The 15,891-nt window shown below is 42.3% G+C and overlaps 1 protein-coding gene across 3 annotated transcripts in view; it reads right to left on the reverse strand.

Moving 5' to 3' along the window:
* The window catches only part of LNX2 (ligand of numb-protein X 2), a 126,732-nt gene that overhangs the window by 9,049 nt on the left and 101,792 nt on the right, over positions 1-15,891 (reverse strand). For all 3 annotated transcript variants that reach the window (XM_070749842.1, XM_070749841.1, XM_070749843.1), the window contains exons 4-6: positions 12,042-12,241; positions 7,126-7,494; positions 2,651-2,794 (exon numbers count right to left, since the gene is read on the reverse strand). In XM_070749842.1, coding sequence (XP_070605943.1) covers positions 2,651-2,794; positions 7,126-7,494; positions 12,042-12,241 — 713 coding nt within the window. The remainder of the gene's footprint in view (positions 1-2,650; positions 2,795-7,125; positions 7,495-12,041; positions 12,242-15,891) is intronic.

The raw sequence follows: 15,891 nt of genomic DNA on the forward strand, positions 1-15,891 counted from the left end.
ACATCCTTTTGGATCGAAATTAATATCTTCAAATTGGGAAAATGTATAATGGGAGATGTCCCATTCCTGTCTATTTTGCTGGGAAATTTTAAGTGCCTGCCCATATTTAAAGGACAGTATTTTTAATCATAAAGAGTAACAAATGCCTGTGGGAATAGCTACGGTATCCAGTAGAGGGTGCATTCTTCCAACTTCCTAGGCATCTCATCAATACATTTAATCTTGACAAAAATGCACGGATAAAGTCTTTCTTTCAGCAAATAACATTGCAGAGGTAAGGGGTAACGCCTGTTTTCTCATGTTCTTCTTAATTTCCCAATTTGAGGTTTATTCCATTTTAGTTTGCAATTTCTTAAAAAGAGTCTAGATTAAACGTTTGTCATGTCTTAATATGCATTTTCCCTTTAGTACTCCTATTTTATATATTGCTTTGCTTAATAAATGTTTTTTTTTAAAGTCAGAAATTTATTATTTATTTAAGCTCAAACTGCCCAAGGAGCCGCTGATACAGTTCTACAGAGGAATCATTGAGTCTGTCATCTGCACCTCTATAACTGTCTGGTTTGGTTCTGCAACCCAACAAGACCGACACAGAGTTCAGAGGAGAATCAGAACTGCAGAAAAAACAATTGCTGCCAACCTGCCTTTCGTTGAGGACTTGTATACTGCACGAGTCAAAAAGAGGCCGGTGAAAATATTTACTGACCCATCACATCCTGGACACAAATTGTTTCAACTTCTACCCTCAAAACATCGCTACAGAACACTGCACACCAAGAGAACTAGACACAAGAACAGTTTTTCCCCCAAATGCCATCACTCTGCTAAACAAATAATTCCCTCAACACTGTCAAACTTTTTACTAAGTCTGCACTTCTATTTCTACTAGTTTTTTCTCATCATTCCTATCACCCTTTTCCTCCCACTTAGGACTGTATGACTGTAACTTCTTGCTTGTATCCTAAGATTTTTATTAATATGGATTATTTCTTCATTGCTTTTTTGATCCCTATGACAATCATTAAGTGTTGTACCACATGATTCTTGACAAATGTACATTTTCTTTTATGTACACTGAGAGCATATGCACCAAGACAAATTCCTTGTGTGTCCAATCACACTTGGCCAATAAAGAATTCTATTCCATTATTAGATTTGTATGTCACCCTTCTTCGCAAGCTCAAGGTGATTCACAACAAAAATAAATACAATATATAAGAAATCTTAGCATTAAAAATAAGAAACTAAAACCTCAATTCATTCAAACAATCATCTAGATTCACCCCATATACATTCCAATCATTGGCCAGAGCTAAGTGTAACACTTAACGGTCCCAACGCTGCCAGCAAACCTTGCAGAAGGCGAGGAGGGTGGGGGCAGTACGAATCTCTGGAGGGAGTTGATTCCAAAGGGCTGGAGCCGCCACAGAGAAGGCCCTCCCTCTAGGCCCCGCCAGGCAACATTGTCTGGCTGACAGACCTGGATAAAGCCAACTCTATGGGACCTAATCGGCCACTGGGATAGATGAGGCAGATATATACACTAATACATTACTTTTTATATATTATTTTCATTAATACGTTAAATGTGTAAATATTCCCTCCCGTATGGATTTCAGTAACCTAGTTACGTGGTGTGGTTGGCTCTGGCCCAGCTCCTGGCCCAGGGAATGTGGAGGTGGATACAGGGGAAACTTCAACATGTCATAGGCCTGTTTTATTGCCGACAGAGTCAGGTAGTTCAGTTTCGTCGGACAAAGAAGAAGGTGGGAGTAACTTGAAGAGGGGGGCTTGGGACACAGCCCAGGAAGTCCACCTCCATTATCTTCAGTCGATTCGGATACCGAAGTCTTGGACCCATGCAGGCGCAGAGTTATGCGTAGAAGAGACCAATTGAGGGCATATTACAGGAGATAAGAGAGGCCACCTGTGTTTGGGTGGGGCTCCAGTAATTAGTGCTGCTGATATAAATAGCAGCATGTGGGTTTGGCCGTTGTGGAAGATTATCTGATCGTTGTACTTCAGGACTGCCTTGCTGTCTCTGGACTTTGTTGATTTTTCACGACTTTGAAACCAAAGCAGAGCAACGTGTGTGTGTGTGTGTGTGTCTCACTTCGTTTGAAGAAGAAGGGCTGTGACGTTTCTTCACAGCTGCAAGCTAAGTACTTAAGGACTGATTAAGGGAATTGTACAGCCTACCAGGTTGTTTTGGGACGAGTGCTCTTTGCAATACAAAAAGAGTGCGTAGTTTATTTTGAATTTTGTGTACATTGTTTTGAATTTTCAAACGTGTGTGTGTCTGCAATTTTTACCCTTGAATTTTCGGGAGGCTCATACCAGAGAGCCTGGCAGAACACGTGGAAAACTGTATTAAAAATTCTGTAAAAACATAAACACTGAAATGCACTGAAGGCATTTCAATTCATTTATTTGTTTAGGACAGTATTTCCCAACCTTGGCAACTTGAAGGTATTTGGACCTCAACTCCCAGAATTCCCCAGCCAGCGAATGCTGGCTGGGGAATTCTGGGAGTTGAAGTCCAGATATCTTCAAGTTGCCAAGGTTGGGAAACACTGGTTTAGGAAACAACAGAGGTTAATTTACATTAGAATATCAATTTAAATAATACCTTGTCCATTCCCAAACTTACCTTATGTGGGCTTGGCCTGTTGCTGTGATATAGCTGATAGGATTGATGATGGCTGGTGAGATGTGTTCCTCCATCTCTGAGAATGCTTACAATTTGAGGCTTTGTAGGCCTGGAAATGGTTAAGTTCACCCTCTCGCCACTGGCCTGCAGATTCACATGAAACATGAAAGAGAAGTGGAGCATAATTATTGATTATCTGGGCCCTCAACAGTCAGAATTCAGACCCAGCTACAGCGTGGAAACTGCTTTTGTTGTGCTGGCCCTCCCTAAAGATCATAGGTCAGAAAGCAAGGACAAATAAAGGGAAATAAAGTCTTCGGAGAGGGGCGGCATACAAATCTAATAAACTAAACTAAACTAAAATATTTCTTCACCCAGAGGGTCGTTAGTTTATGGAATTCACTTCCAGAAGAGGACGTGACAGCTGTCAGCCTGGATAGCTTCAAGGCAGGATTAGATAGATTCATGGATGCCAAGTGTATTGGTGGTTATTGAAATGGATGTCCATGTGCCACCTCTGTGTTGGTTGAGACAGGCAGGATTCCCTTGGGTACCATTTGTTGGGGGTCAAGGGAAAGGGAGGGTTTTGCCTTCTCTTTCTGCTCAAGATCCCCATGGACAATTGGTGGGCCACTGTGTGACACAGAATGCTGGACTCAATGGGCTTTGGCCTGATTCAGCATGGCTCTTGTTATTTTCTTATGATGGATGATCTCTGGCGGGCCAAGGATAGGGGTTTATCTTCTATCCTGGTGCTCCTTGACCTCTCAGCAGCTTTCGATACCATTGACCATGGTATCCTTCTGCGCTGACTGGAGGGGTTGGGAGTGGGAGGCAGTTTTGCGATGTTTCTCCTCCTATCTCTCTGGTCGGTTGCAATTGGTGTTAGCGGGGGGTCAGAGGTCGGCTCCTTGTGGGGTTTCTCAGGGGTTTATTTATTTTATTTATTCGATTTGTATGCCGCCCTTCTCCTTAGACTCAGGGTGGCTTACAACATGTTAGCAATAGCACTTTTTTAACAGAGCCAGCCTATTGCCCCCACAATCCGGGTCCTCATTTTACCCACCTCGGAAGGATGGAAGGCTGAGTCAACCTTGAGCCGGTGATGAGATTTGAACCGCTGACCTGCAGATCTACAGTCAGCTTCAGTGGACTGCAGTACAGCACTCTACCTGCTGCGCCACCACGGCTCTTGGCCCTCTCCCCCCTGCTGTTTAATATCTACATGAAATTGCTGGGTGAGATCATCTGAGGGCATGGGGTGAGTTGTCATCAGTATGCTGATGATACTCAGCTATACATCTCCACTCTCAAAATGAAGCTATAGAGCACTGCACACCAGAACAACTAGACACAAGGACAGTTTTGTCCCCGAACGCCATCACTCTGCTAAACAAAATAATTCCCTCAACACTGTCAAACTATTTCCTAAGTCTGCACTAATATTTATCTTCTCATCGTTGCCATCACCCATCTCCTCCCACTAATGATTGTAACTTTGTTGCTTGTACCCTTACAATTTATATTGACTGGTTCCTAATATGATTGGATTGCTTATTTATACCTTTTCTTTTATGTACACTGAGAGCATATGCACTGTTGTCTGGCCCAGCTCCTGCCCCAGGGAATGGGGAGGTGGATGCAGGGGAAAATTCAACATGTCACAGGCCTGTGTTATTGCCGACAGAATCAGTGCAGAGTTTAGTTTCCTCGGACGAAGAAGAAGGTGGGAGTGACTTGGCAGAGGAGGGCTTGGCACACAGCCCAGGCAGTCAATCTCCCTTATCTTCTATAGCTTCAGATGATGACATTTTGGACCCACGCAAGCACAGAATTATGCGTAGAAGAGACCAAGTAAGAACATATTACAGGAAATAAGGGAGGCCACCTGTGTTTGGGTGGGGCTCCAGTAATTAGGGCTGCTGCTATAAATAGTAGCATGTGGGTTTGGCCATTGTGGAAGAATATCTGTTGCAGTTTCGTCAGGAATCTTGTGTGCTGGACTTGGTTGCTTTTTCACGCCTTTGAAACCAAAGCAGAGCAGCGTGTGTGTGTGTCTCCCTTCGTTGGAAGAAGAAAGGGTGTGAAGTTTCTCCACAGCTGCTGGCTAAGTACTTAATGACTGCTTAAGGGACATTGTACAGACTACCTGATTGTTTTGGGAAGAGTGCTCTTTGCAATACAAAAAGAGTGCTTTGTTTATTTTGAATTTTGTGATAAAGAACATTGTTTTGACTTTTCAAATGTGTGTGTGTGTCTGAAATTTGTATCCTTGAATTTTTGGGAGGCTCCTATCAGAGAGCCCGGCAGAACATGCACCAAGACAAATTCCTTGTGTATCCAATTGAGACTCTCCCCTCCCCCTAGGCTTATAAAATTTATGCATGGTATGTCAGTATGTATGATTGGTTTTCTTAAATTGGGTTTTTTAAAATTACCGTATATACTCGAGTATAAGCCGAGTTTTTTAGCCCCAAAAATGGGCTGAAAAACACAGCCTCGGCTTATACTTGGGTCATTGACAAAGTCACCACACGAGGGCGCCATTGCTTGAGCCAGAGCGAGGAGGCACCAGCTTTTGTCCCCTCTGGCACGCAGTAGTTCCTCTCCCTAGCTCAAGCAAAGAAGGCAGCCATTTGCAATGGTGAGTCAGATTAAAAAGGCCCCCTGCTGTCAGATTCTCCTCCCCCTCCTTTGAAAGGATTTAAACTGTTTAAAAAATGGTATTTTGTGGTAGTTGCTGTCCTTGCTTGGATAGGATCTAATAATGTGTTATGAGGCAGAGCTAGACAGGAATTCTTTTTCTATCTGTCTATCTTTCTATCTATCTATCTTTCTATCTATCTATTTTTCTATCTATCTATCTGTATCTATTTCTTTCTATCTATCTATCTATCTATCTATTTTTCTATCTGTCTGTCTATCTTTATATCTATCTGTCTATCTATCTATCTATCTATCTATCTATCTATCTATCTATCTATCTATCTATCATCTATCTATCTGTATCTATTTCTATCTATCTATTTTTCTATCTAACTATTTCTCTTTCTATCTATCTATCTATCTATCTATCTATCTATCTATCTATCTATCTATCTATCTATCTATCTATTTCTATCTATCTATCTATCTATTTTTCTATCTGTCTGTCTGTCTATCTATCTTTCTATCTATATCTATCTATCTATCTATCTATCTATCTATCTATCTATCTATCTATCTATTTTTCTGTCTGTCTGTCTGTCTATCTATCTTTCTATCTATATCTATCTATCTATCTATCTATCTATTTCTATCTATCTATCTATCTATCTATCTATCTATCTATCTATCTATCTATTTTTCTGTCTGTCTGTCTGTCTGTCTATCTTTCTATCTATATCTATCTATCTATCTATCTATCTATCTATCTATCTATCTATCTATCTATCTATCTATTTTTCTGTCTGTCTGTCTGTCTATCTTTCTATCTATATCTATCTATCTATCTATCTATCTATCTATCTATCTATCTATCTATCTATCTATCTATCTATCTATCTATCTATTTGGTTTTCTATGCTGATAACCTCACAGCAGCTAATGCTGAAGCTCTTCTTTGGATACACTTATTTGTTTGTTTATTTATTTAATTGGATTTGTATGCAATCCCTCTCCAAGGACTCAGGGTGGCTCACAGCATATATAAAAACAGAACAATAATGTAAATTCAATTAATGATGAGAAGGAATCCAGTTTTGAAGGATTTTAACTCTTAGGTTTTAGCTTTGTTCCTGATCGAGCTACTTTTTTTACTTTTTAATTTATTGTTAATATTGTTAATTTGTTTACCCTCTTTTAAATTTACAGAGCTAGTTTACTGGTTTTCTTTAAAATAAATATTCTAAAACATGTCTCAATTAATGTAATTTTATTGTTTTCCATTTTTATAAGTTACCAGTAGCCACTGCATTTTCTAACCTCGGCTTATACTCGGGTCAATACGTTTTCCCAGTTTTTGTGGCAAAAATTGGTGCCTTGGCTTATACTCGGGTCGGCTTATACTCGAGTATATACGGTAGTTTAATTATTAGATTTGTTTACATTGTATTATTATTGTTGTTAGCCGCCCCGAGTCTACGGAGAGGGGCGGCATACAAATCTGATTAATAAATTAATAAATAAATTATGATTCTTGACAAATGTATCTTTTCTTTTATGTACACTGAGTGCATGTGAACCAGTCAAATTCCTTGTGTGTCCAATCACACTTGGCCAATAAAGAATTCTATCTATTCTATTCTATTCTATTCTATTCTATTCTAATTCTAATTCTATTCTACCCTACCCTACATCCTTGACGTTTAGATGGCTGGCAGGTGTGAAGAACTGGCAAGTGTAAAGAAATCCCATCATTCCCAACCACCTCGGTCCAGCTTGGGAAAATCCCAGTGTGCAAAAGAGAGTGAATCTCCCCACCCGCAGGGCTTTACCTGGATAATATGAGCCGCCAGTTCAGGTGTGCCGTGCTTCAGGTCATGCCCATTGATAGCCAACACCTTGTCGTTGCTAAGGAGTCGGCCATCCTGAGCAGCCAACCCCCCTTCCAGCAGGTCAAGAATGAACACGCCTGGCTCATCTGTCCTGCGCACCAGTTTGATGCCAAGCTGTTCGCTGGAGTCGCGCTTGTGTAAGGTCAGATGGAAGCCATCTTCTCGCTGGGGGGGGCTGTCGCTGTGATTGTGCGTTCGGCTTACGAATCGTCTCTCTCGGAGGACAGTGAGCTGCAGCGACGTACAGGGCTGGGAAAGGATGGCCCTGGCATTGTTGTGAGACACGTTACTGATGTCAAAGTTATTCACCTGCAAGAAAAGAAGCAGGAAAGATATATCAGACCTGTGACAATTGGCCCCTATTCAATGTTCCAGACGGGCATCTGTTTCCAGGAGATGCCATTTATTTCGATACCCTTTTTGGCTCCTGTTGTGGTTAGCTCTGGCCCAGCTCCTGCCCCAAGGAATGTGGAGGTGGACGTGGGGGAAACATCCACATGCCGCAGGCCTGTTTTGCTCCCAGTAGAATCTGCCGACGAAGTCTCCTCTGACCAAGGAAGCGTGAGTGACAGGGAAGAGAGGAGTTTGGCAGACAGCCCAGGAGGAGATCAGTCATCTGTATCATCCCTGGATTCTGAACAGAATTAATGATACATCCACGCATGCGTAGAGTGATGCATAGGAGACAACAACTGAAGGATTACTACAAGAGAAAATGAGGCCACCTGTGGTTGGGTGGGGCTGCTGTAATTAGTGCTACAGATAAAAGTGCAGCCTGGTGTTTTAGCCTCATGGCAGTTTATCTGATTCATTGTTTCGTCAATATCGTGGTTTTTGCTGTTCGGGATTGTGTGTGTGGACTCTCTGGACTTGAGAATTGGACTCAATTTCCCAGTTATTGGGTGAGCAATTGGAATCTATTTAACCTGTGCCTTGTGTGTACCAGAAAATCCCTTTGACATTTAAAAAGGGAGCTGTTTCTGTTTTTCTGTTGATAAAAACTTTTGGGTTTTCCTTTTATTGTGTGGTGTGTGTCTTCCTGGACTAATTACCCTGTAATTACGGGCGGTTGAGGCACACCGGCAGAAAGAGCTCCCATTTCCCAATTTCTCTGCCGGTCCCTGTAATCATCAGTATGACTACATTTAGGTCAAGGATTTTGCATTTCTGGAAGTTTCCCCACCATCTGAATGAAAGCTGCTGTTCTGGGTGCATAAGGTTAAACATTCAGAGAATGAGTGAGCTATTAACATACAGAATTCGCACTTTGTAAGATCGGTGCCAAATGTACTGAATGTCTTTTCACAAATATTCTTGGCGTATTTCAAGAATAATCTTTGGGGAACATTTTCCCCCCTTTTGCATATAGGTAGATCTTTTGAAAACATCTACATAGTTACCTATATTAGTCTGCTTTCACCATTATTATTATTATTATTATTATTATTATTATTATTATTATTATTATTATTATGTCAATGCAACACAGCAAACGAGATCACTATGCTGGATTTCGTATTTCATCACCAGTCGGGCACTTCCCAAGCACCTAGGACTGCATGATGTAGCAGCGAATTATGGTTGCCGATCCCAGTAAAGCGGCCTTTTGCAATTGACAGATGGAGATTTTGTCAATTCCGATGGTTTTAAAATGTCCGCTGAGATCCATTGGCACTGCGCCCAGCGTGCCAAGTACCACTGGGACCACTTTCACTGGCTTATGACAGAGTCGTTGCAGCTCGATTTTTAGATTATTATTATTATTATTATTATTATTATTATTATTATTATCATTATTAATAATAATAATAATTAGATTTGTATGTCGCCCCTCTCCTCAGATTCGGGGCGGCTCACAACAATGATAAAAAAGTGTACAATGAACAAATCTAATATTTAAAAGAAAATATCTAAAAACCCATTATTTAAAAAACATACAACACAAGCGTACCATACATAAAACTATATAAGCCTGGGGGAGATGTCTCAATTCCCCCATGCCTGGCGATATAGGTGGGTCTTAAGCAATTTACAAAAGACAAGGAGGGTGGAGGCAGTTCTGATCTTTGTGGGGAGTTGATTACAGAGGGCCGGGGCTGCCACAGAGAAGGCTCTTCCCCTGGGGCCCGCCAGATGACATTGACAGCCAGGAATGCTAATGGGATATTGGTACACTCCGTGTAATGAATTTATTCTATCCTTATCCGCCTTTCTGAACTTGGTGCCTTCCACAGAATTGAACTACAATTCCCCAGTTGCATCGGATTGGGGGAGGGAACTTGTGCCACCTGATGAGGAAGGAAAATAAAGAAAAACCTTGAAGCAAAAAGCCAGAAACAGAGGAAAGAAAGAGGCGGTAGTATCACTTAATAGGATGAAAAAGACCAATCCAAAATCTAAACTGCTAAATGTGTCGACACCTTATGATTAAAATAATCACGGAGACTCAAACAACTGTTTCCTTTCCACATTCCGTGTGAAATAGCTATTTGCCACATTACACAAGGTGTAAAAATATATATTCCACTTCTTTCTCTTTCAATCTATTTTTTTCTCTTCTAACTCGCAATATGCTTCAATATTCCCAAGGCTTGTTAATTAAACTTTGCGACAAAGTCCTCGTTTCTCACGTTTCCTGCCAGCAAGAGAGCATATATATTTCTCAGAAAACTGAAATTTGGGGGAAATTCTGCAAAATCCTTCCCAACTGCATATTTACGAGCTTTTATTTTAACGTTAAAAAGAAAATGAAGGGAATGGAGTTTACCAAAGCAAAATAATGATAGTTCACTGATATTGGTAATATTTGCGTAAGGTAACATAGAGAAAGGGAATTTAAGAGACACAATAAACATAGATGATGATAATAATAATAATAATAATAATACGGAGAGGGGCGGCATACAAATCTGATAAATAAATAAATCAAATAATAATAATAACAATGATAACAATGATAACAATGATAATAATAATAATAATTCACTAGAGAAATTAGTGAAATACGAAGATCTAAAAATCGATCGAGCTGCAACGACTCTGGCATAAGCCCGTGAAAGTGGTCCCAGTGGTACTTGGCACGCTGGGTGCAGTGCCAAAGGATCTCGGCGGACATTTGAAAACCATCAGAATTGACAAAATCTCCATCTGTCAATTGCAAAAGGCCGCTTTACTGGGATCGGCAACCATAATTCGCTGCTACATCACGCAGTCCTAGGTGCTTGGGAAGCGCCCGGCTGGTGATGAAATACGAAATCCAGCATAGTGATCTCGTCTGCTGTGTTGTACTGACATAATAATAATAATAATAATAATAATAATAATAATAATAATAATAATATATTAGATTTGTATGCTGCCCCTCTCCTCTTGGGGCGGCATACAAAAAAATGTGGTGCATTATTTTCTGGGAGACCCTCGTATATTTGGGAAGCTCACGAGAGCTGCTTTCCAGCAACCAGTATTTAGGGTATCTGAGCCTATAGTTCAAGCAGCCAGGGAGTGTCTTATCTTCCATGATCCTGTCTAATCACCTTTAAAAAAACCTGAGGATCACCCAGTAAATTCAAAGGAAGCAAGAGGACAAGAGAAGCAGTAGAGAGGCAACCAATATTTCTTGAAAGAGTGCAGAGAAGAGCAACAAAGATCATTAGGACAGGAGTGACATACTACCGGTTTGGCCTGAAGCTGTGTCTAGTGCTAGGTTTGTGGTCTTCCTTCCTTTCTTCTGTGGTAACCCTCCCCCCCCTCTGCCCCCAAATATTACTCATAAGAAAACACTCACAGAAAACAAGGAAAAACCAAGCTCCTAACAAAGAACCTGCCTGAAGCGCATTCCACATTCCTGCCCGATAATGAGAAAATGACCGATAGAGATGAGATAATAACCATATAGAAAGTGTAAACCTGACATGTGGCTCCATTCCCATAAGCAGGCAAACAGATCCCGAGAAAACCCATTCAAGACAGGATATTTTGAAATTTCCCCATGGTAAGATTTGGCAGCTAACAAAACACAGCAGTAGAATCAGAATAAGGAACCACACACTCAAGACCTGACACAGGATGAAAGTCATTTAGCCACAATGGGAATCACCCAAACCCTTTTAGAAGCAAAAAGCGCATATTACTCAACCCCCAAAATTCAAAAACATAGAACCATGTAAGAATCCTTCCTTTTATCCAGTTTGTTGTTCAGCTGACTCAGGAATGTCACTTCCTTTCTGCAATTAAAAACCTCCTTCTGAGCATCTTTTGAAGGCTTTTCAATTTAAAGCAGGAATCTCCAAAGTCTGCAACATTAAGACTTGTGGACTTCAATTCCCAGAATTCCTCAGCCAACCAGCAGTTAAGTTTGGAGACTCCCAATTTAAAGTGACAGCATTTGTTTTTCTTCTTTGCCAAGCAATCTCCGGGCTGGAAAGTGAGTCCTGATTTTTTCCTTCTAACATCTCCCTCCCTCCCTCCCTCCCTCTTTCTTTCTTTCTTTCTTTCTTTCTTTCTTTCTTTCCTTCTTTCTCTCTCTCTCTCCCTGCCTCCTTCCTCTCTTTTTATTCTTTTAGACAAACCATCAGGGGAAAAGACTAAAAATTAAAAAAGAAAAAAGATGGAAGTAATAATGCCGGGATGGAGCCCCGTGCTGCCATAGCTACTGGTTCCCCAAACAAGACGCCACAACCACCACCGGGCTGAACCAGGAGGATTTCACTCCTGTTCTGCTACATTAACTTTTATCCCAAACAGAGAATTCCAAAAATGTACCAGGAAATCATGAATCTTTCTTGCTTATTCATCATCTTATAGCTGCACAATCTAGACACGCCAGAGTTGAGAAGAATATATAATTGGTTATGTACCTGCAGTATTTGATCTCCAGCAAGGAGCCGTCCATCTCTGGCAATGATCCCGTCACGATAAACCTCTTGAATAACAATGTTGATCAAAGGTGTTTCATTGCCACCCACTATGCTAATTCCCAGTTCAATATAAGGATTGGACCGATGAATTTCAATGGTGGTGATCTCACCTTCCGGTAAAGTTGATGGCTGATGGATTGCTGCCCAGTTGGGAAAGAAATCAATGTGCAGATATAAATATCAATTTTTTCAATGCAATATGTTGTTAGGCAAAAATAAAATAAAGCAAAATAAAAAGACCCCTAATAAGTCATAAGTCAAACAAATGAAAACCAAGCCTGCATGACCTTTTGACCAAACTCAAGTTGATGGTTGGGGGCTAATGTGGAGATGCCTGAATAGACATGGAAAGGCCTGGGGAAAACTTTTTTAAAAGGAGGGAAAAATGAAAAAAAACCACAACCCTGTTCCCCACCCCCCAATTTCCCATTTTTTTCCAGGTCTTTCAAGTTTCAAGTTTTATTGGATTTATATGCCGCCCCTCTCCGAAAACTCAGGGCGGCTAACACCAATCATAACAATATACAATAAAATCCAATACTAAAAGCAAATTAAAACCCCTTAATATATAAAACCAAACATACATACAAACATACCATGTATACAGTTGTAACGGCCTAGGGGGAGAAAAAAAGTCTTAATTCCCCCATGCCTGGCGGCAGAGGTGGGTTTTAAGTATCTTACGAAAGGCAAGGAGGGTGGGGGCAATTCTAATCTCTGGGGGGAGTTGGTTCCAGAGGGCCGGGGCCACCACAGAGAAGGCTCTTCTCCTGGGTCCCGCCAAGTGGCATTGTTTAGTTGACGGGACCCGGAGAAGACCCACTCTGTGGGACCTAACTGGCCGCTGGGATTTGTGCGGCAGAAGGCGGTCCCTGAGGTAATCTGGTCCGGTGCCATGAAGGGCTTTATAGGTCATAACCAACACTTTGAATTGTGACCGGAAACTGATCGGCAACCAATGCAGACTGTGGAATGTTGGTGTGACATGGGCATATTTAGGGAAGCCCATGATTGCTCTCGCAGCTGCATTCTGCACGATCTGAAGTTTCCGAACACTTTTCAAAGGTAGCCCCATGTAGAGAGCGTTACAGTAGTCGAGCCTCGAGGTGATGAGGGCATGAGTGACTGTGAGCAGTGACTCCCGGTCCAGATAGGGCCGCAACTGATGCACCAGGCGAACCTGGGCAAACGCCCCCCTCGCCACAGCTGAAAGATGTTTCTCTAATGTGAGCTGTGGATCGAGGAGGACGCCCAAGTTGCGGACCCTCTCTGAGGGGGGTCAATGATTGTCCCCCCAGGGTGATGGACGGACAGATGGAATTGTCCTTTCCATCTTTCTCACCTTTCTCATCTTTCTCACCTGAAATATGATTTTTAACAGGGTTGCTAAAGCCCAAAACTGACCAGCAAGAGTTACGTGGTCAGACGGCCATACAGCAGCTTGTGCCGAAGACCACACATCTCCAATTATTTGCTTGTTTGTGTATCAAATTTATATGCCTGCCCATCTCACATAAAGCGACTCCGGGAACCATACAACCAAGTTATAAAAACAACAAAATGTATCAAAAAAAGAGAGTCACGATTACAACATTTTAAAAAGTCATTAGGCACAGGGAGATTAAATGTTAACAGCAATAATGGAACCATTTCCAACAGTCCGCTGGGAATGCCAGGCCTGATGATGTAGCCAAATCTTGAGGAACCTTTTGGAAATGAAGGAGGGAATTAAACTCACTTCCCAGGGGAGGGGAGAATGTTTTATAAGGTTATGTAGGATAATCATGGTGGAGTTTTAGAACACTGTTTCACAAAAAGATGGATGAGAAAGCCAAAGCAAAATTCATATTACAGTAATACCTCGTCTTACGAACTTAATTGGTTCTGGAAGGTGGTTCGTAAGGTGAAAGGTTCGTAAGATGAAACATTGTTTCCCATAGGAAACAATGTAAAACGAATTAATGCGTGCAAGAAAAAAACCCCGCCGCTGCCCGGCTGTCACCTTTTGAAACAGCCGGGTGCTTCTCAGCGTCCTCCCAATGCCAAACCCGGAAGTTCGGCAAAAGTTCGGGTTCGGGTGGCCGCCGAGAAGCCCCGCCGCCTGGCTGTCACCTTTTGAAACAGCCAGGGGGCTTCTCGGCATCCTCCCGAGCCCGAACGCCAAACCCGAACTTTTGCCGAACTTTCGGCGTTCGGGCAGCGGGTTTGTAAGATGGAAAAAGTTCAGAAGAAGAGGCAAAAAATTTCTGAACCCCGGGTTCGTATCTCGAATTGTTCGTATGGCGAGGGGTTCGTATCACGAGGTACCACTGTATTAGGCATCAGGCAAATTTAAGTTTGAAAGGGCTGTCCTCTTAAAGTGATATCAGAGCCAATCAAACAAATCTATAAACAACACAATAGATAAACTGATGTTGTATATTTATAGCATGTCACTGGCATAAATGCTTTTTGTTTTATAAAATACTGTACAGTGGTACCTCTACTTAAGAACGCCTCTACTTAAAAACTTTTCTAGATAAGAACCGGGTGTTCAAGATTTTTTTGCCTCTTCTTAAGAACTATTTTCTACTTAAGAACCTGAGTCCGGAAAAATTTCCCAGGAAATTTGAGAGCAGCACGAAGTCCCGGTCAGTTTCCTGCCATTCCCACTTCAATCCCGGCCATCTCGGGCTTTTCTGGGCTGCCAGAGGAGCCTTGCCGTGGCACTTAAGGAGGCTTTGGCAGTCCAGAGCGAACAAAGCATTTTCCTTTCTCTGGGCGCCTGGAGAGGGAATAAACCTCTGCCAGCGCCCAGAGAAAAGAAACGCTCCCTTCGCTCTGGGCAGCTGAGGAATCACCACAACCAAGGAAAGGCGCCGGCTACAAAACGAGTGAGAAGAGAGGGGAGCCCTTCAGCATGGGAAGGAAGAGGCAGCAGGTAGCAGCAGCAGCAACCAGTGGACGGGAGGCAGTGTATGGAAGGCGTGGGAGGGCAGGGAGTGTGGATACATGCATACATACTAGCACACAGACACACACACTTTTGGCACGTGAACCCAAAAAGGTTCCCTATCACTGACCAAGAGTCACCTCTAGGTGAGATGGGAAGCGTATAAGTTAAATACATACGTAAACATGCATATATAACATACATACGTATAGTGGTGGGCTATGAGCCGGAACGCTAAATTGCACTTGCCACCGCGGCTCATAAATTCTTGCGGGACCAGCACGATTTTGCTGCTGTGGAGGTAGCAAAATCCCGCACAGAGCCGCAGGTAAAACCTCACCGAAACATGGGCACAATTTTGCTACCTTCACAGGTGCAGCAGCAAAATCGCGTTGGTCCTGCAAGAACTTACGAGCTGCGGCGGCGAGCGCAATTTAACGTTCTGGCTCATAGCCCATCGCTGCATACGCATATACAGAATTGTAGGAAAAATGGGTTATTTACTTGTAGGCCAGGATAAAATCTGATTTTGAGATTTCTCAATGCCTACCGTTTAAAGCAGGGCTCTCCAACCTTGGAAACTTTAAGGCTTGTAGACTTCAACCAGAATATCTCTGGGACCGCCTTCTGCCGCACGAATCCCAGCGACCGGTTAGGTCCCACAGAGTTGGCCTTCTCCAGGTCCCGTCGACTAAACAATGTCGTTTGGCGGGACCCAGGAGAAGAGCCTTCTCTGTGGCGGCCCCGACCCTCTGGAACCAGCTCCCCCCAGAGATTAGGACTTCCCCCACCCTCCTTGCCTTTCTTAAGCTTCTTAAAACCCACCTCTGTCATCAGGCATGGGGGAATTGAAATTTC

The sequence above is a fragment of the Erythrolamprus reginae genome, chromosome 4 (genome assembly GCF_031021105.1).
Source record: "Erythrolamprus reginae isolate rEryReg1 chromosome 4, rEryReg1.hap1, whole genome shotgun sequence".
NCBI lineage: Eukaryota > Metazoa > Chordata > Lepidosauria > Squamata > Dipsadidae > Erythrolamprus > Erythrolamprus reginae.